The sequence below is a fragment of the Accipiter gentilis genome, chromosome 8 (genome assembly GCF_929443795.1).
Source record: "Accipiter gentilis chromosome 8, bAccGen1.1, whole genome shotgun sequence".
NCBI classification, from domain to species: domain Eukaryota; kingdom Metazoa; phylum Chordata; class Aves; order Accipitriformes; family Accipitridae; genus Astur; species Astur gentilis.
In genome coordinates this window covers 21127762-21151100 of record NC_064887.1, presented here as the reverse complement: position 1 = coordinate 21151100, position 23339 = coordinate 21127762, and the positions used below count along the sequence as shown (strand labels likewise).

Here is a 23339-nt window from a genome sequence, read left to right as displayed (position 1 = left end):
CAAAATAAAACTATTCCATAGGATTTCTCAAGCAACCCAAGACCATGTCAAAGACTGAAACTCAAAACCACCATCCCGACTACTTGCAGAATGCACTGTTTGAACGGCACGCTGCTTGTATCCCAACCTACTCCAGGCAAAAGGCTAAGCAAACAGATGGGCCTGATATGTGCCCTGAAACTCCAGTCGCTGCAAGCTCTGGCACATGGTCAAGTGAAGCAGGAGATCCAGACTCAAGGACTCTCCAGCAGAAATGCCTTATGTTCAAAACTGCGAGTTATTTACAGAAGCTTCTTGGCTGCTCTTATGCTGGAAACTTTCCATCATTAGTTGCCTAAATATCTCCTGCCTCTTAACATATTCCTCCCACTGTATGAAGCATAGGTTCATCTCAGAAATTGTTGCCTGCAGCTGTGTCAGGTTAGTTTCTATAAACATGACCAGTCAAAGCCTAACTAAGGATAGTTGTAGTAGAACCTGTTAGAAGATATAGTCAGTCTTCCTAGAACTGTTCTTTGCAAATCATTAGAGATCCAAACAGAATCAGCCTAATTCATGCAACTACTATTCACAACTTTTTTTTCAGGATTCAACCCTTTTTGTTATTCTGTGGATGATGTAAAAATTTCTGTAAAATAATCTTGGTGATTTATTTAGTTTGGGAATTGTAATGGCCCTCACTTTTGTCCAACAGTGACTTTATGATCTTGTGTAGAAGCAATATCGGCTGCTGTTCTCTTCTATGCCTCAGTTACCATTCATTTCTTTTTGATTAGTGAATGGGATTTAATAATGTAATAGTTATATTCAGGGTAATTCACAATTATTGCAGGGCTAACTTCTGATTTTCTATGTGTGCCTTGAGAGCAAAGACAGCTCTCGCATCGCAATTCTTCCAGTATTTTCTTCCTGGACCACTGTGCCAGCCTTAAATCTTCATTCCTGCTCTATTCATACGCTTAGCTGTGGAGCGTTTTCCCATACGTGGCACACAAGCTGCCTTCTTCTCACTAAAATCCCTCTTAAAAAGTGACTTTTCCTCTCTGGTTCACAATAAGTTTTCTTTTATCTAAATCTATTTTTTCTTTACAGTAATCTTCCCAGTATGGACACTTTCTTTTATATTTTTCTTAGACTGAAATGTCCATGGTACACTTATAGAAGGGAGAGCTAGATCCTAACTGATATAAACTGCACTTCACTAAGATGCTATTCAATACGAATTTTGAGCACATCACTGTGCTATTTTGAACCAGTGTTGTATATTTGCTATTTTTTCTTTATCTATGCTGTCAAAGAATATATGGGCTTTGTGTCTGAAGAGTATAGTTGTTGATCCTTTTATGAAGGTTGACCATTCTCATATATTCCTTGAGCATGCATGAATGTACATTATTTCATAATCAATACCAGAGATGGGTCGCTCCCAGGAAGCTTGTCTTCGAAGCCATTAGTTATGTTGTCTGCTTCTTTTCAGGATAACCAAAGGAAAAATTGAATGCCCCTTTGTTTAGCTAGAACAACATATGAAACACTAGCATGGAGACAAGTAACAAAGCAGCATTTGCAAAAAGGTGGAGTAAATGCAAGTGCAGGAAACCTGGTATTTTAGTTGCTTACCACTGAGTAAGCAATATGTCTGTTCCAGAAACAGAAAGCCAGGAAGGAGCTTAGAATACCTCTGTCCAACTGGACAAAGCCCTGAGCAACCTGCTTTAGTTGACCCTGCTTTGAGCAAGGTTGTTGCACTAGTAGATATCTCTTCCAACCACAACCGTTCTGAGATTGTACGAAATAACATAAACATACTTAACATTAAGTTTAAATGTATTTAACAGAGTTAAATAATAGCTAATCGGAGAGAGGATAGAAGCAGCACATGCAAGGGAGAAAAGATATGTTTTAAGATCAGACTTAAAAATAGAGAAGGCAGGAGTGAGATGAAAGTATTCAGGATAACTCTTCCAGGCAGTAGGATTTGTGGAGAAGGCTCTCTATTACTTGTGAAAAATAACAGTAATACAACTACTCACTTTCACAGTCTATCTTTGTTAAGGGCCTGAAAATGGAGTTAGACCATATCGCTGTGGTTAAGAATTTTCTCCATCTAAAGAAAATGAATGTCACAAATTGTATCAGGTCTAAAGCTGAGTTCCTGTCTCTCAGCCCTACACTACAGACTATGCTCCTTTTGCCTCTAGGCATACCCTGGCTAGAGCAAGCTGGGGCCACTGCATGCAGCATGCTGGGGATTTTTCACCACCCTGTTCCAGTATCCAAAAAGTTGCTGTGACTGGAACAGTAAGTACTTGCAATATTGGTAGCTCAGCTGGTTGGCATCAAATTAGGGGAAGTATGGGCCACACTTTCTGTCCTCTACTTTTACAAATCAAGAAAAGAGTTATTATAAATAAAACCATGCTTGCAGGCTTTCTTTTCCTATTTGTTTGTGCAAGGTCAGGGAAATCCTTCATTATAAAGAGGATTTTACTTTCAGGAAGCTATAAAACATTTTAGTTTGCCAAAAGTTTTGCTTTGTAGAAAACAACGCATCAGGGCTTATTTCTTTTATAATTATTGTGCTGAAAGGAAAAAACAGCAAAAAAACTAAACAGAGCAAAAAGGGAATTGATAGGAAGGAGAGAGATAAATCTGCGAGGATGTACAGCCACTGGCTACTGAACCTTCAGCTGCATCCTGCCCCTGTGTGTTTTTAAAGACTTGGTTTATTCCATTGAAACCCTTTTTCAGTCCTCGCCCTGCCATCTCCACCTGCATCACCTTGTCATTAACAAAGCATTAGGCACATCTTGCGATGCTTGAGTGCGTCTGGGTGGAATTGTTTGTGGTTTTGCTCTTTGTGAGGGAAGTTTGGCAGGAAGAATAGGCCTGTTTGCATATGGTTTAGGAAGTGCCTTATGACCAGTTCGCATGAAGGCATGCAGGAGGCAAGGCCTATTTTCACATGGGTGTATTCAACCACCTGGTTCAAAAGTCTTTCACTGCTCTGGTGGATTTTATTTTTTTGTCTTGTATAGGATTTATTTTCTGTTTTATCACAGAAAGCTCATCTGAGGTCTTTAGTTAAGAATCACTTCCAAGCAATACTCATTTTAGGTGAGAACAACTTTTAGAGATTAATTTGTCCTGCCTGCGAAAAGAAACAATACAATGTAACTTAAGCTGCATATTAAGCACTTAAGCTGTCTGTCTGTCTGTCTATAGCAATCAACATTTACAGTTATACAAGCAATTAATAGTTCCTGAGCAATCCTCGGACTGAAGTACATTCACAGAGAACATTTGAACAATTCTGGATAGCAAATGAATTAACAAATAACTGCTTTCAAAATGGAGAATTTTTTACTCACATGTGCACATAGAGTGGAATTGGCCAAAACCCTTTCCCTATGTCTTTCTTTGCTGTCATTCTTACAGAATCAAAATCAGAGTGCACTGTAAGAGTTCAGTATATCAGTGTTGATTTCAGCAGATTGCCCCACTTCCAAATATGTAGGAGACAAAAAGTGCTAACATTTTAAAAATGCTTTAATTTCAGTCGTGTGATCCAGGAAGCTCTTTTTTTGGCATTGCAAACAACGTTTTGCAGTTGAATTTTAGTTAAGAAAGACTAAAAAATAGTTAAAGATTAAATCAAACCCAAAATGATCAAAAGACTACTCCTTTTCTTTTCTTTCCTTTCCTTTCCTTTCCTTTCCTTTCCTTTCCTTTCCTTTCCTTTCCTTTCCTTTCCTTTCCTTTCCTTTCCTTTCCTTTCCTTTCCTTTCCTTTCCTTTCCTTTCCTTTCCTTTCCTTTCCTTTCCTTTCCTTTCCTTTCCTTTCGTCAGTTAGCAAAAGCTTTTGGGATGTAGATTGCTGGGCTGATTGGTCTTCTAAGAACTCAGATTCTCCTGGTGTAGGAAAACAGCCCTGTGGAGTATGACACAGATGAAGCAGTGAGCATTCAGGAGGGAGGAAATAGGGGATGTCTGGCTTTTTGTAAAGTGTGGCTGCATCAGCTGCTAGCTGGGAGAGGTCATGATACTGAAGGGAGTTTGGACCCAAGTGTTAGGGATCTTTAAAAATTAGCTTTTCTGAAAATGTCCACCATTAGGAATGCATTGAGGTTTACATCATTCAGGCTAGGACAATTCCACTACTTTCAGTGCTTTTAAGCCATCAGAAATTTTGACCCCCAAATGTATCCTCTCTGTCCAAGGAATCAAAGATTTGGAGTCAGAATCTGAGATGTGAGTCCAGGCAGTCCCAAAACAAAACAGGCATGTGAACATTCAGGTTTTGAACCAGCCTGGGAAACAAATGGCACTAAAACAAACAAACAAAACCCCCTCATCCCTTCCATGCTTATTAGTTTTCACAGGTAAAAGTGGGATAAGTAAGTTCCTTTAAAAAAACAACCCAAAAGGCAGCAATCTGTAAGTGGCTGAGGTTTTTACTCTGTTACAGAAAATCTTCCCCACACCTCCAGTAGTGGTTCTTTTTGTCCTGCTGAAGAAATCTTCATTTTAAGGGTAGAAGAAACTGCTGTGATCTTACTAGGAACAGACTGTGTAGGGCTTCTCTGTGTTAGAAATCCCTGCTTTATTTCTTTCTGATTTTATTAAGTCAACCATCTGAGTGAGCAAAAATTTTACTTCTACCTACCACAGCCTGATTAGGATGCTGTTCAGTATCCATACATGGAAAAAGATTTTCTCTCTACAATTTTTACAGTATTAGATGCAACATTTACATTGAAAGCTTTTCACGGACTCTCCAGAGAAAAGGCTGTCTTCAAAACGAAAACAAAAGTGACTGTGGTGTCACAGCCGTAATGTGTATGATGTTCTTTGATCCCAAATCAGAGCCTAATTTTTGTCACCCTTAAAGTATTCATGTTAATAGAATTAAATATTAAACCAATAATAGTTTTGAATATATTGATACGTATCCCATTGCATAGGCCAGATAAAATCTTTAAAAGGGGGGGGGAAAGTTGCAGGAGTTCAAAATACATTGAGTTAGGGCTGAGTGATACTGCACATGGATGCCTCCCCTCATTTTTCACAAGTCCCTACACTTTTTATAGATAGGCAACTGGGAAGAAAACTAGAAAGGGTCTGTCTGCGCATACCGTGTTGTTTTTTTTTCAATCTCACTGCTGCTGGCTGCTGTAGGGAACAGAACTGGCTGTTCAGAATGGCTGAACAAACCTTTGGACTGAACCAGGCTAGTAGTACAGGATGTAGAATAACTGTTTCAGTGTTCTTATTGTTCGGTTATTTCCAGCATGGCATAATATTTCAGCATGAATGCTATTTGGACAGAAGATGTTACATATGCAAGTGTTTGCCTGTTTTACTGATTTCCAAGTCTGAACACATAATAGAATACTTAAGCTTTGGGTTATTATATATTAATTATTCCTTTATCAGGTTAAATAATAGATTATATAAAAATGAATCAGCAAAAATGTCTGTGATTTTTGTTTGTTTTTTACAGTCCTTACATGGTATTGCAGTTTCTACTGTTCCAGAACTACCACTCTTCTATACTCCTATCGATTTAGTAGACATCAGTGTAGAAATGGCTGGACTGAAGTTTCCAAATCCTTTTGGCCTTGCCAGTGCAACCCCTACTACTAGTTCTTCAATGATTCGAAGAGCTTTTGAAGCTGGATGGGGCTTTGCTGTCACTAAAACATTCTCCCTGGATAAGGTAAGGAAATATTTTAAGGTATATTTAGCATGTAACGATTTCTTTGTATGTTTGAAAAATCTGAATCTTTTGGGAATGGCACTATTAAATCTAGCTAGCAGAAAGATAGCAGGGAAGTGTATGGTACATTGTGTAGGTCAACTACTTTGGGAGGTTCCAACAGTGCAGTGTAAAGGTGACACAATTCCTTGTTTTGTTTGCTGTTATATTCTTCCCTTATATTCCCCAATCTTTTAATAGTAGTCATCTAGTAAGGGTAATAGTTCTTTTTCTAAATATTGCAGTGAAAATGTTTTCTGTGAGGGATCAGAATGCAAAGGGAATGAGTAACAGCTTTATCACGCAACTCATGAAAGCTGGCTTCTGTGCCAAGGACTGCCAAGATAAGCCATTGAAATTGAGTTGCAGTTGCAATGTGATAATGTGGGTGTAAGCTTGAGGCTGGCTGGTAGTGGAAGAGAAAGATGGAGGCATCATAAAACAAGCCTATGGAAGGAATAGTAGTTGTGCTCAAGGCTTGTAGTACAGTGACATAACCCTTCAGTAACAGGTAGTGGAAGAGGAAGGAGTTAGAATTAAGTCTTGAAGGCTATGGCTCAGTGTGACACCTAAAATAAAACATTTGGTGTAGATTTAAAGTATGTAATTGCTTGTTTGACCTGAGAATTGCATTCAGGATGGGTTTCCTGTTACTACATTCAAAATGGCAAAATGAGACTGAGCAAGAAGTTTAGACAGTGAAAGAAAATAACAGTTTTGATAAAAGTATTGCAGAGAAAAGAAACAGGATTTGAGCTAGGATGTAGATAGTTTGACTTGTGGAGAAAGGAAGGGGATCAAAGGTAAGTCCTTGGGCATAGGCCTGAGTAACAGTGTGAATAATGGTAATGTGTTGTCAACCAGTGACAAACAAACAGGAGCGTGAGCTGAAGAGAGCTTTTCAGATGAATTTGGAAACAAAGGGCTTTTATTCGTGATTCAGAGGTGGGATGTAAAAGTGCACTGATGGATGGAGACCTCAGCAGAAGAGAAAAGTGCATTTGTTACTCTGCCACCTCTACATGGGTAAGTACCATAAGTGAATTAACTATAGAGGGTGGCCCTCTAATATGAGGAAGGTCTAAGGACAAGTGCTGTATTACTACAGCATACTGTAAAATATGTCAGAATGGCTTCCGCTGTCACTTAAGCCTGAAGTAGCCCGAAGGAAGTAGGTGTTCTGGATTGCAATGGGGATTCCAATCTACTTCACAGGGTTTCTTATTAAAATGCTTTTTAGGACATAAATGTCATTCAAGTGTTCTTACAACTGACTTACGTGTTTAACATACCATCAGCTGTAATTATTCAGTGCCTGGGCTAAAGGCAATTCATAGAAAGTACTGAGATTTATTTATTTATCAGTTTTATTGCTGGTATGCTCGCAGTCCTGCCAGACTGCACGTTGATTACTGTGTATCTCAAGAGCTAAACAGATGCTGGCTGAGTTCCAGTTTTGGTGGGAGTTCAGGAGGAAAGACATGCATGTTGTAGGAAGTGATGCTGCTACTCCACTAAGCAGCAGACTCTGAGTCATTTCTCAAATGGCAACTGCAAAGTGTTCCACTGGATGCCGTGCTCTGGAGGTGTGAATCAGGTGGAGATCTTTCAAGTGAGAGGATTGCTAAAAGCAAGTACCTTAAGTAGTTACAAAATACAGGTTTTTTTAATATTTGTTGCAAGAAGATGCAAAATATTGCAGGTAGTATTTATTTCAAAGAGAAGTTCAGGAAAATACTTTGGATGAATTCTAGTCCAGTGATTTCTAGCTAAGCTTTCTTCTAAAGTTCAATAAGAGGGAGTAGTCTTTCTCTGGTGCTTAAACTCTTGAATTGTGTTGCTGTGTGCAGTAGGACTGTGTCCCACTCAAGTACCATGTAGTTTTTCTACTATTGTATTCTTCCCAACAGTGCACTTCCCACAGGTGTTAAGCCTTAGTATTTGTGACATGATTTGAGATGCTTGGCTGCGAGGTGCTGCAGAAATAAAATTGCTTTTATTTATAATGGTATCATGGTAATTAATGCTACCAAAAAAAATTCAAATAGGAAGAAAAGCTCGCTGAGGTACAGCAGTTCTTATGTGAACGAGTACTACACAAAGATTGCTCTTGTTGACTTAATGCAGAACAAGGACTTGGCAGAGAGTTTGGAATAATATACGTTGGCATAATGTGGTAACTTATTTTTCTTTAAACTTAGCTTCTGATTGTGTAGTCATAAATCTCGCGCAGTGTTCAAGCAGGGAGCAGAATGCTCTCTTGGGCTGCAGTACCTATGGAAGTAGAGATTTCAGACTGAGCTGTCCTGCCTGGCTAGTCACAGCTAACTGCATAGCAGGAACAGGAAACAAAGATTTCCTTATCTAAGTCTGCAGAGTCAGTGGGAGGAGGCAGAGCTGCTCCCCAGACAGTACAGTTCCCAAGAGTGGAACAGCTTCTGGGAGGAAGGGAAGCTCTCTAGACACAGGTTTTGGTAGCTGAAGCTCCTCCACTTCAGCCCTGATAGTATGTGTTACAAGCAGAATTCTGTGTTCATCCCTCTTGTGTCCTCATTTTATCTGTCCTGGTTAGGTTTAACTTGTGGGCCTCCTACTTATTTGCAATAGTTAGCCCTGTGTGGCAAAGGGGACCTTAGCAACAGGAGAAATGCTTCGTTTTCCAGACTGATTACTGAATTCACTACTGTGTTCAGTCCCTGATAGGGAAACCAGTGACTTCCCTATCAACCATGGGCATCCTTTGGCAATTGAGCAAAAGTGACTGATGCAGGTTAAATTTGAGTGACATATAGCTAGTGAGAAGCATATACAGCCTAACCACAGATTTCCATGCATTAACTACTGTGTGGTGGAATAAGATCAGAAGGAAAAGCAGGATAAATCTTGGAAGAAGGAGATACAAGGACAGAGATAAAAAGGACTCGGGCTGGAGAGCTGTGATTCTCATAAGACAGAGGATTCATTTCATGTAAACTTCCTCTCCTTTTCCCTCTTCTGCTACCTAGCACAGAAAACTCTTCTAAAATGCTAGCCTAGGGATCCCTGCAGCCCATGAGAAGCCATACTTTCCTGTATAGGGGAACTGTTGTATAGCAGTGCTGCAGTTCTAGCCCCTGGACCATAATTTACTCCCCCAGTCTTCCCAACTCTCATCTGTCTTGGCCTCACCTTGAAAGCATCACATGTTGCCACAGAGGGAGTAAGCAGAGCACTAACTGTTTCATGCCATGCTCACTCCCTTTTCAAACACCCACATACTTTGCTGCATAATTGCCTTCATGACAACCAGTGTAGTGTTTTCTGTTTGTAGGGTGAGGATTTCAACTCTGAGTGATTCAGCAAAAGTTGTTCTTGCATACTACTGTACTATTGTTGAAACATAAAAAAAGCTGACATGAGAAATAGCTGAAATTCCTTCAGAGTATTTATACTTTTAAATATACCGCACACTAAATATTTTAGAAGGTACTGGATATTATAGCACAATGAAAATATTAATTATAAAGTACTGTACCTGTATGTGTCTGTAGGTATCTGTTAGGGAGATAGTGACTTGTAGAATTTTATTTAGAAAATTAAGCATCTTTGCACAGCTGCTTTAGTATCAAGTAGATTTGATTTCTTCCAGAAATGAGAATAACTGCTTTTAAAATGGTCTGTCACTAGGAAAGACAAATGGTAGCAGAATAAAAATGTCCCTTCACACACCTTTTCCTACATTCATGTCTTCCCTTTTTGACTGCAGGATCAATAGCTCATTGCTCTGTTGTTTCAAATAGTATTTCTGTCTTATTCAGATAACTATGTGCTGCAACGTGTTATTTGTAAATTTTGTTGGCAAGCTATTGAAGGGAAATGGGGGAGCTACATATCATAGAGCCCACAATAAATGAATACCGATTATTACCTCTTTTAGAGCTTAGAAGAGAAAACTACCCACAGAATGAGAGATACTGCATTAATTAAACAAATAACTGTGAGTGGGAGTTTTTTATTAGAAGCGTTATACTGAGCTGGTTTACTTACTTGTAATTTATTAGTGAGTATTGTTTAGTACACAAAATTTGCATTAAAACCTATAATCAGAAAGTTTGTATAAACATAGTATAAAAATAAGTCAGAGGTTAGGTGAAGTGTGCACATCTCCATACTATATCCATTACCACAGTGAGAAGTTTATAGCAGAAATTGGTTTTATCAACAGAATTCAGGCTTTGTTATTCTCTCACAGCATTGTATGGGCTGCTTAGAAAGAGGAAAATAACCAACTGGGATAGCAGAAATGTTTGCTTTGATTTTTAGATGCTTCCTTCACTTCTAAAATTTAATTCTGATTAATCAGATACATCTGTCTTTATTCTGTTGTGACATGCATTGATTTGTGATGCTGTCGCTTTCAATAACGTGGAAACAGTTGCCTTTATTATGAGAACCGGCAGAAATCCACATGCAGACTAACTTCATTTTTAATCTTTAATTATTTTTTTTCATTATATATAGAGCAAGTTGCATAGATAATTTTAAAAACAAAGCTACAATTAAAACTAGATTGAATTTGAACTAAACCATAGCGGAGAAAACTTTCTAGTCATAATATATGTTTATACGATTCACTGATGTAGATTTTACAATGTGTTTTTCAGAACCATTTCTAAATTAAAACCATTGCTGGCAGAGAATTAATTTGTTTAGCCAGCATATATTGCATTTCTATGTGCTGTTATTACAATATACATATTCAGGCTCCAACTAGTGCTCTCTGTGTACATTTGCACTGTGCGCACCTTGCTTCATAATTGAAGGTGGTAAAAAAATCATGGTACAATGACGCATTGTTTTCCATAACATTAGTATTTCACAGAAGTGAATCTGTATTACAAAATGTATATTTTTGTATGGTATTACAGCATAGTAATTTAGATTAAACTAGTTATAATTTATGGTGCCAAGCCAAAAAGCTATTTAAGATGCATTAAAATGCAGAACCATGACATTTGAAATTCTGATGTTCTTAATATGACAAAGGTTATTCTATGGAGTTTTGCTATAATATGAAATATTAATATTTCACAATACAGTTTTGATGAAGTACAATTTGCCTAGCTTGCATATGATAAAGAAATTAAATGCTTACCAAGGGAGTTCAGTGAGAATTAGAGCCCTGCCTGAACATCTGCTTGAAATGTTATTATCCTGTCCTACTGACAGCATTGCTCCCTCATTGTTTTTCAAGATTGACAGCTGAATATTGTACTGATTTCTGCAGCAAATATGTTTAGGTGAACTTTGTTTCGTTTTTTAGGAATTTAGAACGTGCTTTTGATTTCCATCCTATAATTTTTTTTTATACTCTTGACATTTGTAGATGCCAGATTGAGGTCTAGTATGCTGTAGCAAAGATAGACCATTGACTTGCAACGAAATGCCAGTTGATATCTCAGTAAACAGAAATATTACTATTCTTTATTGTGTGGTCTGTATGAAAGCTGTATGGGCTTTCTTTGGGGAGACAAATGATCAGATTGTTAATGTCAAATATAAAAAGGACTGTTTGCCTTTCTACTAAATAACATCAGACAACCTTTATTAACTACATTTTTTGAACAGAAAAGCGTGCATTTTACAGGTTTCCTTAGCATACAAAATTCTGTGAGTGGAATTATTTTTTGGTTTTACAAATGTTAAAATTATTAGTATTGGTCTTAATATTCTTTTGAGTTCTTTATATACCTTATTTTGTTCCGTATTTCTGAAGGAGTTTTAATAAGAAATACCAGCTTCATTGTTCCCCAATTTTTACATATTTAGATCACTGCATAAAATTAGCAAAGGTTAACAGGGGAGGTAAAAGACTATTTTAGGGAAATGCAATAGAATGTAATTATTATTTTTTAAAATGCTGTAGCTACGATGTTGTATTTTAGTTGAATACTTTTATGCAGAAAATGTGTTATTTGGCTACAAAAAAAGGAACAAATCATTCTGTGAATCTAAGTGGCAGGAAAACAGATTTTCCTCCTCTTTGCTCAAGAAAAAGTATTTCTCTGATATGTTCAACTTCAGGGCTGTAACTCATCTCTACTTAGTTTTACCCTATCCCTGACCCAGCTTAAAGAAGCCTGGAGGCTCTCTTTAAATGCTAATAACTTTAATAGCTTCAAAATTGCTGTCTGAGGAACTGCAGAGGACTGTGTTTGACCATTCTTTCTCCTCAATCCATACACCTGGGGCTGTAGGGACTTGGCACATCGTCACCCTGGAGGAATCCCTGACTGGAGGGATGTAGCACAGCTTGAACAACAGAGTGAAAGCAGAGAGGCCAAAGAGTCTGGGACTGAGAACTTTAGCCAAGTCATTATTGATAAGCCAACTCACTTCCTAGCACAGCTGAAGTCTGCACCAAGTAGATGTACGCCTTAAATTGTTGCAGGCGTGCTTCTTGACACCAATGAATTTGCAAGTGAGGCAGTTTGGACCATTTTAATTATCTGTTTTTATCATTAGTAAGTCTGGGTATTTTGACCAATTAATACTTTGAATGTTGAAGATAATGAACTGCATTTTTAAAGCAAGAATTTAACAACTGTCTGTAAAAAATCTCTTGTTCTCTTTGTGGTTGTATTTATTGCTTTAGATATGAAAATCTTTTTACAATGATAAAAATTAAACCTCTGGGCAAACGTTTAGTCCCACTCTTCCTGTAGCATTAAATATTGCAGAAGTGCTGCATTTCTTCTGCAATGAGAGCCACAGCACAGAGTTTCTCATGGAGAAGTCTGTTATCTCAAGGCATGTAGCACAGTGTGACAACTCATCAGTGGAAGGCGAAGCGGGATCTGTCACGCAGGTGTGCAAGCACTGAGTCAGTAAATGTCATCTGTGCTAAAGGGTAGTCTTTTACAAACAGAGGATCAGCAAGTTGCTTTCCATATTTTCTCTTCTCCTTCCATGCACCCTCATGGAGCAGAGTAAGCTTGGCTGTAACTTTTATGTCTTATGCTTCTTGAGCTCATTTCATAATTTCCATAGTGTCTTTAAGCCAGCAATTCATTTTCTGTTCATCTGTTTGGTTTTTACGCAGTATTTGGAGATGGTTTCTTTTTCATGTCTTTCTCTTCCAGAGCCAATGGTTTAAAACAGTAGAGCAACAGTGCACTAACATGTACAAAGTGTAAATTTGATCCTTAACCTTGAGCTTGAATATTTTAGGCAGTTTATACATAAAAGACTAGTAAAACAGTCTTTCAGGTAGTTTTTAATCTGAAAACTGTTGCATATTTTAATGAAACTCATTGTGCACTTAGAGTGGCATAACTGAGAAGCAGTTCCAGCAAAATTCGGAAGAGCGTAGACTGCAATACTGAGTATTTTGCTACAGAAGCCTTTCTACAAAAAAAAGCTGCCAAAAGTAGGAGTGTTCATTCCTGCTGCTCAGCATAATATGTGATGTTCTGGAAGTGACCAGTACTTAAGAGAAGATGTGATTTCTATTCATAGCACAACTATTAGCTAATCAGTCAAACAAAATGGATGCAAATTTTATGGTAGGCTAAATATCTGAACAGTATTTCTTTTTATTTTGAAGAAGCTGCTTTGCTCTTTACTACCTTTGCTTTTACCTCATTCTTCTGAAAATACCTGCAAATATTTAACAAAAGGGAGACAAAGAGAGCACACATGCACGATGTTCCAAAGCTGGTGAGAATCTGCAGCTTCTGATGGCTGCATCTGAAGTACTCAACATTTTTTAATATCACATCCTGAATAAACAGGATCCTAAAAAGCAAATATGTAACATACTTGTGTAAAGTATCATTCAGATATCATTTTCTGTAGTTGTTTTATATGCCCTTGGAAGGTTTTTGGTAAACTTGGCAATACCTCAAACAATCTTGTGTCAGAAAGGAATTCAGCTAAAAAGGCAGTTTCAATGTAAGCTAGAAATTGCCAAATGTAATTCTGAAATTTAGAATTTTCACACTTAAGTTTCATTCTCAATTCAGATTTGTTGCAAACTCTTTTTAGTATTTTGCTTACTTCAGAACAACCAACTGCATATAACTTTCTTAAGTGGCATTAATGTATTTAATAATTTATTAGAAAAGCTGTAGTATATTTTTCTTAATAGTTATATTTAAAAAAAGTCTATCCAAGACAATCACAGCGTAAGGCCATATTTAACATTTTGGACTTTTCTTAGTGTCAATGACATAAACTTCCCTATTTTTTGGAATTGTCATGGTGAACTTCAATAGAAAACCACAGATGTCCAGGAAAAAAATGAAATATTTATTTTGTCATTATAGAATTCAGAAGTTTCCCTCCTGTCAAGTCACTGACTTCCCCCCCTTCCCCATTTGGTTAAGTGCATGTGTCAGAGTTTGGGGTTTTTTCCTCATTTCCACATTTGAATTACAAGAAAATCCAGAATGCAATCCTGACTTCAGTAGGTCTACTGAGATACTGAAGTGGAATAAAGGAAAAGTGGTCTTTATGCTTCAGTTACTCAAATTTACAGTCGAGCACCTTTGCAGAGGTCTACATTCAGAATCCATACGTGAAGTAGATAGCTGTGGTTAAATGCTGTCTTCTGCAAGAGTCCAGGTGATGCTTTGGGACCCCACCTCTGCCCACAGACATTAGGCTGCAAATGTATTGGGGAAGACATGCTTCCAGCACCATGCCTTCTCCCCTGGGCACCAGCTAGTTGTTTCTCGCTTCAGCTGTGCATGTTAAGTGGCAGCCCTGCTGTTGGATGAGCACTTCTCCCCATCTCCACCAAGGAAAACATAAGAGAGCTGAAGCACATCTCATGCAACAGCTACTGCCCAAAGATGCCTGGTTGGACCATGCAACCTTGCAACATGTTTGCAGAAATGTGGTCCCAAATTGACTCTACATGGACACTCTTAAATCAATGTCAAGTGTGTATGTGGTGGTGTATAGCTTGTGTTAAAAAGGTTGCAGACATAAGATGAAATGATATAACTAGCTCTAAACTGGCATATGTTTCCACACACAGATTTACAGGGTTTTAGCTGAATCATTTTTCAAGGGATTTTTGGTTATACCAGTGTAGCGTTTATGTAAAGGCAATATGCTTCTCCTAAATGCTTGCATTATCCCAGGTCTTGAGTTCCCACTTGGTAAATGAAACTGGTAGGGCTGTGTTTAACAGCTGATTTGCCCACACAAGATGTTAAGAAAGCAAAGAGCTGATTTTTGAATCTCATGGTGATATAATTGCATTTGTTCCTGATTGACGTTGTTGCAAAAGCAGAATGAAGTCCCATATGTTTAAAAAACCTGATAGGTTCTTATGTTAAAATACCTATTACTTATGCAAATAAGTATGTGAGTGTATTCTAAATAACACTTCTTATAATTATTTGAGATTTATAATTATCTAAATATTTATTATAATAGAGATTGTGGCTTTGTGGAACTCCATCCTTCAGTCAGAAAGTGTAGGATTTTTGTGAGTAAATCTTCTAGAGTTAATTGCAGCAGGAGACAAGTGTGTCCATGCCATGAACTTTGGAATTATTACTTTAAGAATTATCCAAAATGCTCTTGTCACAGCTAATTGCAAAATCCAATTTTTGGTCTATAGAAAAAGAAAACAGGAACACACATTTTTAATATTCCCCTAATATACATATTATGATAATCTTTAATTGTACTTTCTCACATCATGTATTATAAGGGCATACAACTTTAGATTTGTGTGGAGGATTTCATAGTACTTCAAAAATTATTTCTACTGAATTACACTAATGTCATTGAATTATTATCAAGTATTGACTTTTTATACTTTAAAGTAATCTACTTTGACTTTCCTGATGTAATTTGGACTATGAAGCAGTTAATTACAATGCCAGTGATAGCTTTCAAAAGCAGCTGTCAGCACCTTTTCACTGTTCTTGGCCATATACTTAAACCTACAATATGTAAGTAAGTTTACAAATTATTTTTTTCCTTAACTTCTGCGTGCCTGACTTCTCTGATAATTCAGTGGAATATAAGAGTTTTAAAAAAAAAAAATCCTAAAACATACTACAAATGAGTATGTTGTAGCTGGGTGGTTTTTTGTTAGCAGCTGACCTTCTATTGCTAGAAAAAAGAAAGTCTTGGCTAGAAGACAGTTCAATAGATGAACAGGCTATACATTGATTTTTCTCCCTCTTCCCTTGTTATGTAATATGATTTTCCTTCCCTTGCAAGGGTTGCTGTCGTACAGGGTGGGGCTGGGATCATGGCTGTGGAAGCGTATGGGAATGTGTAGACTAAGGAAGGCTGTCACAGCAGTCAATAAGATCTGAGAGGTGTTGACTAATTGCCTGCTAATTACACAGTAAATTGTCTAATTAAGCTGATGGTTAATTAGGGTACGCTCGCACAGCAGTCTTGTGGAATTTTTGTCTGATGTCTGGGAAGCAGCTTGTGTAATTGGCAAACTGGTAAGGACTGGCAGAGAACATGACTGGGAAGCACGCTGCCAGTAGATGACAGAATAAGGATGCGTTTGCACAAAGGTTGTCATGTGAACACTGAGGGGTTTGTTAGCCTTCTCCAGCTACGTGGCAGCGGGTGCAATGAGAAATTTAGCTGAAAGCTACTGAAAGCTGTAAATAAAGTGAGGCTTAAGTGTGTAATGTTAGAAAAGCAGTGACACATGCTTTTCTCATATTTTAGTCAGAATGTGGACTTTGAATAATTAAAATTTTTGCTAATAAACACAGACTATCAAAATTCTCATGTAAAGGACTTCACCAACATGCGCAATTTGACCATGGCAGTAATTATTATATTGTGATCTGTTTAGTGGAGTCACAAAATGGTAGTTTCCCAAGATACTCTATTTATATGTTAATGTTGAAAAAGTATAGTTGTTTATAAGGATGCTCGCCAACCATCATAACTATCATATATGCTATTCTGAATCCTTATTAGGCATTGTGTCCATCCCTAGATGTGGCAGAGCATGAACAGGTCATAATGATGCTCTGAATTAAATGTGTGTGCACTATGCATAACTATAATATGATTAATGAAAGTATCTAGATTCCAGATTCCCACCCAAAGCTGATGGAAACTGTTGGGAGTATCGAATATTGAGAACCTAGACAGTACAGGAGTACAGACACCAATTCAGCAAAGTATCAATTCGCTGTGATTTAAATTTGTAATTCAGGAAAATAATGCGGTACGTGCATTTTCTTAATTACAAATGTAAGCTTCCCACAGAATCAGCATAGCACAATACAGGATTGGGTCTTCACATGATGCCGAGATTTAATTTTGAGCTATGTATCTGCAAAATCTCAGAAAAAAATAGCTCGTTTGTATATCATGAGCTATCATAAACGGAGAAAGTATGTGTATATGTATTTATTTGTTAACAATGTTTTGATGTCACTTGAGCAACTGAAGCTTAATATCCACTTTCACTCTTGGAAATGATGCATTGTTTCAGAGGTCCCCATCTTTTTACTTTTTAGCATTTGCAATATGTGCTTTGGGCACAGTGTCTTCCTGAAACGAAAAAGAAAACTGAGTGAATTCCAGATCTGGATTGCATCTGAAACTGTTGATTTGATTTTATTTTTTTCTTTTTAATTTAAACTACAAATATGTTTTTTCTCCCATAGAAATAGATTTTTTTTAAAAATCAAAATTCGAGGGAGTAATTTATACTTTCTTTGAATTAATGAAGCTATTTTTATCCTGTGATCTTGCTGCTTCTACCTCCCTGCACCTGCACAGTTAATAATGCCTTTATGTAGCACCCTTTACGTTGTGAATTTTTATTTATGATTTTTCCTTCAAAAATAATTGAGCAAAATCATGGTACACTAAGAGCATTCTCTCTGTGCCAATCATCAGACATGGGACTCCAAACACTGATAGGCTGGTCTAGAAGGCCTTAAGCCTCCTCTGAGGGGATTATAACAATACTTGTAATGTTGCTCCTCTGTGTATATTTGCACAGAATAAAATGCTACGATTCCCCTGCATCAGATTCTGTGAATTCTGTGAAAAAGGTGTAATTAATTGATTCAAGTCTAAACCATACAGGAATGCCCTATGTTCCTAATTTTCTTCCAAATAAAATATATTTTAAATTTACATTTGATATTTACATCTATGTTTTTCCACATCCATCTGTACATGTGCAAAACAAAACCTCTTCAATTCATTTTTCTTTATTTTTTTTTAAGGATTATTCCTTAAAAGTATAGGAGAAACTATTCTTTTTGTCTCTGACAGCACATTTGGGAACAAAGCTCACTTCACCAGCCAACTGCAGGAACTGAAAGCATACGGTGCAACCATCACACTTGCTTTCATTTTCTATCATGGGGCAGCAAATGGATATGTTGCTAATGCATTTTATTCTCTGAAGGCAGAGAAAGGAGTTCAGAGGATAATTGTTAGCTTATTATGTCCTTCAAAAGGATTTTCTGGCACATGCTATTATGATTTATGATTTAATAAGTCACACAAACATGGAATAGGATGTTTCTGATAATTCACATGGTATAGTAAACGTATGTATGTAAAGCCCTATTGCAGCATCAGAATCTGTAATAACAAAAAATTGTGTGGCGATAATGCTGCTGTTAAACAGCATCAATTACCAACTTTTTTGAGAAATTGCATTTTTTTTTTAATGTGTTAATATTTTCGTATGCAGTTGTAGCTGTATCTTATCATATATCTATACTTTATTGCAGACTCAATCAAAAATGGAAACATTTCCCAAGTGTCCCTAATGCATTCTTTCCCAAAGCCATCTTCATTGACCGTTTTCAAACCTCACGCTTAAACAATGGAGTCAGAGAAGCCTGTTGTCAGTGCATTGTCGGTGTTATGTTCAGGTTTATTGCCTGCGATGGTTCTCTCCCTGTGCAGTTCAGGATGGTTCCTGTTTGCCACCCTTTTCTTTAATGTGTATATCAAGCCATAGAGAAGGTTTAGTAAAGTGACATTGATTGAAGTGTTTTCAATATGTCGAAACTCAGCTTTATAACTCTCGGCTGATTTAGCTTGAGCAGTCGATTGCATTATTCAGTGTTTCTGGGAGACTGGGGCATGGTTGAGAGCATGCTGAGCAAAAGTCAATCCAGACAAGATAGGAGTAATGCTGGGATGGTTAGAGGAAACATCCAGAGGCTATGGCAAGAGAATTATCAGTCCTTCCCGCTGAGGGATGTAGTTCCATTCCAGGCTGTAGCTGCAGCAGCAGATAAGAGCCAGAAGCCTACACCCCTTTTCTTTTCTGAATGCAGGCCATGCTAAGAGTAGCCATGCTTTATATTTCACGATTAACCTACTGCCACTGTGTGCTATATGGGACTGCATCTTAAATCTCTCCAGATATTGTCAGTAGTGACAAACTTCACGGCTTGAACACCACAAAGTGCCTCTTTGGGAAAGTAAAAATGTGTCCAGCCCATTCTGGCTGTTTTGAGTACACTGGGATGGAGAGGAAGGAGATGCTGGCAGTTCATCTGAACACTGTTGTTGCATATGCTTGGAGCTCTTGCCCCGGGGTGATCTTTAACAGCCTGAGTCTCTTAACTCCAGCACAAACTTGAAGAGCTTGTTTTTCCTCCTTAACTTTGCAAGACTTGAGGAAAGGGTGAATATTGGGTTCCTAGTTGCTACTGTTTTTTCAGTATTCTGTTTAAGTTTATGTTGCTGCCAAGAGCAGCGTTCTCGGAAGGTCAGTTGATTGCTGCTATTGTGTAGGAGGTCTATTTTGAAGACTGCCAGGAGTACCTGGAATAGGTGGTTTCACATGAAAGTAATGCAGATCTCTAACACATAAGTAAACAAAATCTTATTTTCCTAGATTCTGGGTATATTTAAACTCAGATTAATTTCTCTGCTTACATTTATGGACTTTTGCATTTGTGCCTTTAGGGGGAGCAGAATATTGGTGTCCACGTCTAATTTTTGGAGTATGCATTTTTGAGTGTCACTTTTTTTTAATGGCTACACTTTAATCATTTCTTATTCTAGGCTTAAAATCTGCATTTATCTTGGGCTAAAATTGAATGAATCTATCAGCCAGAAAATTTGTAAGAGATTATTATGATTTTTTTCTAGAAACAGAAAGTTTAACCTGTAAATGCAAACTTAATCTTCACTGTACAGTAAAACTGTATGTATCCAAATACATAAGGTTTTTATACTTGAGCAACTTTACCTTTATACTGTCATTTAGATTTTCTTTTCCATTCTAACTCTATGGTTGGAGAAGACTCTAAAAGTATATGAAAGAGAGAGTAAGAATATGTTTTGAGAGTAAAGTATTAAAATTATAAACCAAAGAACATGGATCTTACAACTTGTTTCTTATGCCACTCTCTTCAGTACTGGAAGTGATGCTTTGCTACTGTAACAAAAATTGTTCTTAGTGCGTGTTGGGAGTTGCATACCTGTAGATACATAAGCTCTGTCTTGTGATGTATATTTCATTGCTTTTTGGTGTGTTTTGTTGCTTCGTGCATCCCTTCCTTAACATAATTTTAAAAATTAAAAATTAGTGAGGTTTAAATTACCACAAGGGAACAGTATCTACACAAAGAGACTGATGGATTTCAAGCTCTGCTAATAATCTGTCAGACAGTCAAATTCATGCAGAGGAGAGACTTGCTTCTATGTCAGACATCCTCCATGTGTAGCTTGCTTCAGTTACATTCGAGGGTTTACATTCCCACCATGCCTCTTCCTTATGTGTTTCCCCTATCTTTTAAGAAGTCTTTTGTCAGCCAGCCATTTCTGCTCTTAAATGAGCTTTTAACACTGGCAGTGGACCTCCATACTTGTTTGTTTTTTGCAGGATGCACTGGACTGCTTCCTGTTTTTCATGTAGATGTTAGAACACAACATCACCTATATTCCTGCTTTTCTATCTATAAAACCAGAGTTCACAGTGCGATGGCTGGTATTTCAAAGCAGGACATTAGTGCCTGTTTCAAAATAATGCAACTTAATAGCATAATTGAGGATGTAGTATTTGCATTCCGCACGCATGTTTACAGTGAAGTGTCTTGATATAGCTAAGCTGTCATTGACAGAAACATTAAGTGCAACAAAGAAAAACTTTTTTTTTTTTTTTAAAGTCGTGGAAATGAGAGTTGTTTATTTTAAGACATCTTATGTAAACATAACTGAGGGAGGGAAAGCAAACCGGCTTTTCTAGCCAATCCATGCCTGCACACATGTATCTCTTCTGGCTGGAGCTTTCCCCTTTGGTGCCATTAGCATTTTCATTTCAAAAAACGACAGTCTGCAGTGGAAGCAGTAAAAATGTTCAACCTGTGGTTTAAATTATTGATTTTTTTGAATATTGAAGCTGTATTTCAAATGGGTTTTGTTCGAGTTACTTCTGAGTAGAGGGTTCCAGAGGTAATTTGATATCTAAAAGCCTGTGTATTTCAAAGCCATTTCAGTCTTTTGAGTTCCTTCAGCTGATCAGCTGATTGGGTAAAATACCTTATTGTCTTCTGAATTGCAGGCACTAGATAAACTGCAGCTCAAGGTTAGCACATAGACTGGCATACAATGCTCTTAGTGATTTATTGTGTGTATTCAGTGTCCAATCAACTGACAAAAATAGCTAATTTATTTTTAATGCGGGGTAACTTATTTTCAATTAAAAAAGAAAAAATCTTTTGAGATGCTAGTATTCACAGTTTAGATGGGGGAACTCTGTATTGCTGGATAATGATGTGTAATTAAAATTAGGTGAGTTCATGGTATAGAATCTGGTATGTGTAAATAAAAAGTAGATGCATATATTTTCACAAACAAATTGTGTTATATTACTACAGAACAGAATGGCTGCAGTGAGAGAGAAGTCACTTTTGAAGAACTGCAATACAAGCAGTACTCATGTTTATACACGAATACTTTCACAAAGGGCTGAGTTGTTGATGATTGTACACGTAGAATGTGTAGGAAGTTACCCATTCTCAGCATCCTTCTATTCACAGGAAAAAAAAAAAAAGGTATTACTTTAATAAGGCTCAGATCTGGCAATGAAGCCATATTGGAATGCATATTGGAGTTCATGGGAACTGTGAAGATGAAATTAATTGCAGGAATAGGCCCAGGTAAGAAGTGTTATTATCACTGGTGACACTAAATATCATAGAATAATGGGAAGATTCAGATGTAAAACAGACAGGTTTTTTTCCCTTAAGGAGGCTGTAGGTTAAAGAGTACCAAAATAAAAGAATGTTTCACTAAAGTGTGAATTATGCAAGTTCAGAATTATGCAACTTACTTTGCAAATATGCATATGTAGTACATGTATGTTTATATACAATTCAAATATATGAAGATAAGTCATGAAAAGATGTGTGGCATAAAGAGCTTGTATAATGCCCAATTGATTTCCCTCCTACAATGACTCTACTTTCTGTGATTGTAGTTTAAGAATTTGTCAAAAAGTTTGTTGATATTCTTGGGATACTGCACTTCAGTGTTTTGCATTGTAGTTTACAAAATACTATTTAAATAACATAAGGATTAAAGTTTCTGCTGTATCACTGCGTGCATAAAATAGTCTTACCTTTGCTGTTCGTAGATGTGCAGCAGAGAAGCCGGCCCTGCTCTGTACTGGTTGCATAAAACAATGTTAGCTAGGGGAAGGTCGTCTATGATAAGCAGAGTAAAAAACAGATTCCTACTGCCTTCAAAAGCAGAAACATGCAATCCATACCTGCTTACATACTCTCTTGTTTTGCACATTAATGTGAGTGAGCATTGACTGTACTGTATAGATTAATCTCCATACCTGGGGATACAGCTTTGGGCTGAGAAGAGAGTATCAATGATTTATGGCTGCAGGGAGGAATGCTGCATCTCTGTGCTGTGGAGCTCATCTTGGTCCTGATGCAAACTTGGCTTCATTGCTCTTGGCGTGAGACTGCTTGTGTGATCAGACACGTGTCAGCAGCAGGTATATCCTATTTCTCAGTGAGGTTTTGCAGTAAGCTGCACTTCAAACTCCCCAGTTCTGTGGTAGGAAAAAGGATGGGAAGACATTCCCTATGTCCTATTTATCACTAATATAATTATCACTAACCAAGGATTTCTTGTGGGGTGAAAAAACATATTTTCCTTACACAACTTTGTGCGTGACTTTTTATGTTTAGCATCAGAAGGCTTTTGAATCCTTGTCCCAGTTTTAAATCAATATTGTATTGGAATAAACGAAGAGCCTGCGGGTCACGCTGCCCTCTCTAGCTGAGGACAGATTTATTCTTAGTATTCCAGTTTTGAGCCTGCATAAGCCAGAGATCTAGCCACAGCCGTTGTATACTTTCTTACACCCCTGTGGCAGTAGTAGTGGCAACATTTGCCACAGATTCCCCAAATGAAACCCTAACTCAATTGTAGTCTCTAGCAACCACTTCCTATTGATTTCAAGGGGAACCGATTTCATGTCTACCCTATCTATGTGTGCCTGCTATATCCTTTGATGAGCATATTTACATAAATGACAGACCTGAGCAATGACTCCAAAGAGTGCTGGGGTTTGGGACCTATTATACATTTAATGA

General features: G+C 37.4%; 1 protein-coding gene across 2 annotated transcripts in view; it reads left to right on the top strand.

The window, feature by feature from the left end:
- The window catches only part of DPYD (dihydropyrimidine dehydrogenase), a 374453-nt gene that overhangs the window by 194503 nt on the left and 156611 nt on the right, over nt 1–23339 (top strand). For both annotated transcript variants that reach the window (XM_049808457.1, XM_049808458.1), the window contains one exon: nt 5503–5718. In XM_049808457.1, coding sequence (XP_049664414.1) covers nt 5503–5718 — 216 coding nt within the window. The remainder of the gene's footprint in view (nt 1–5502; nt 5719–23339) is intronic.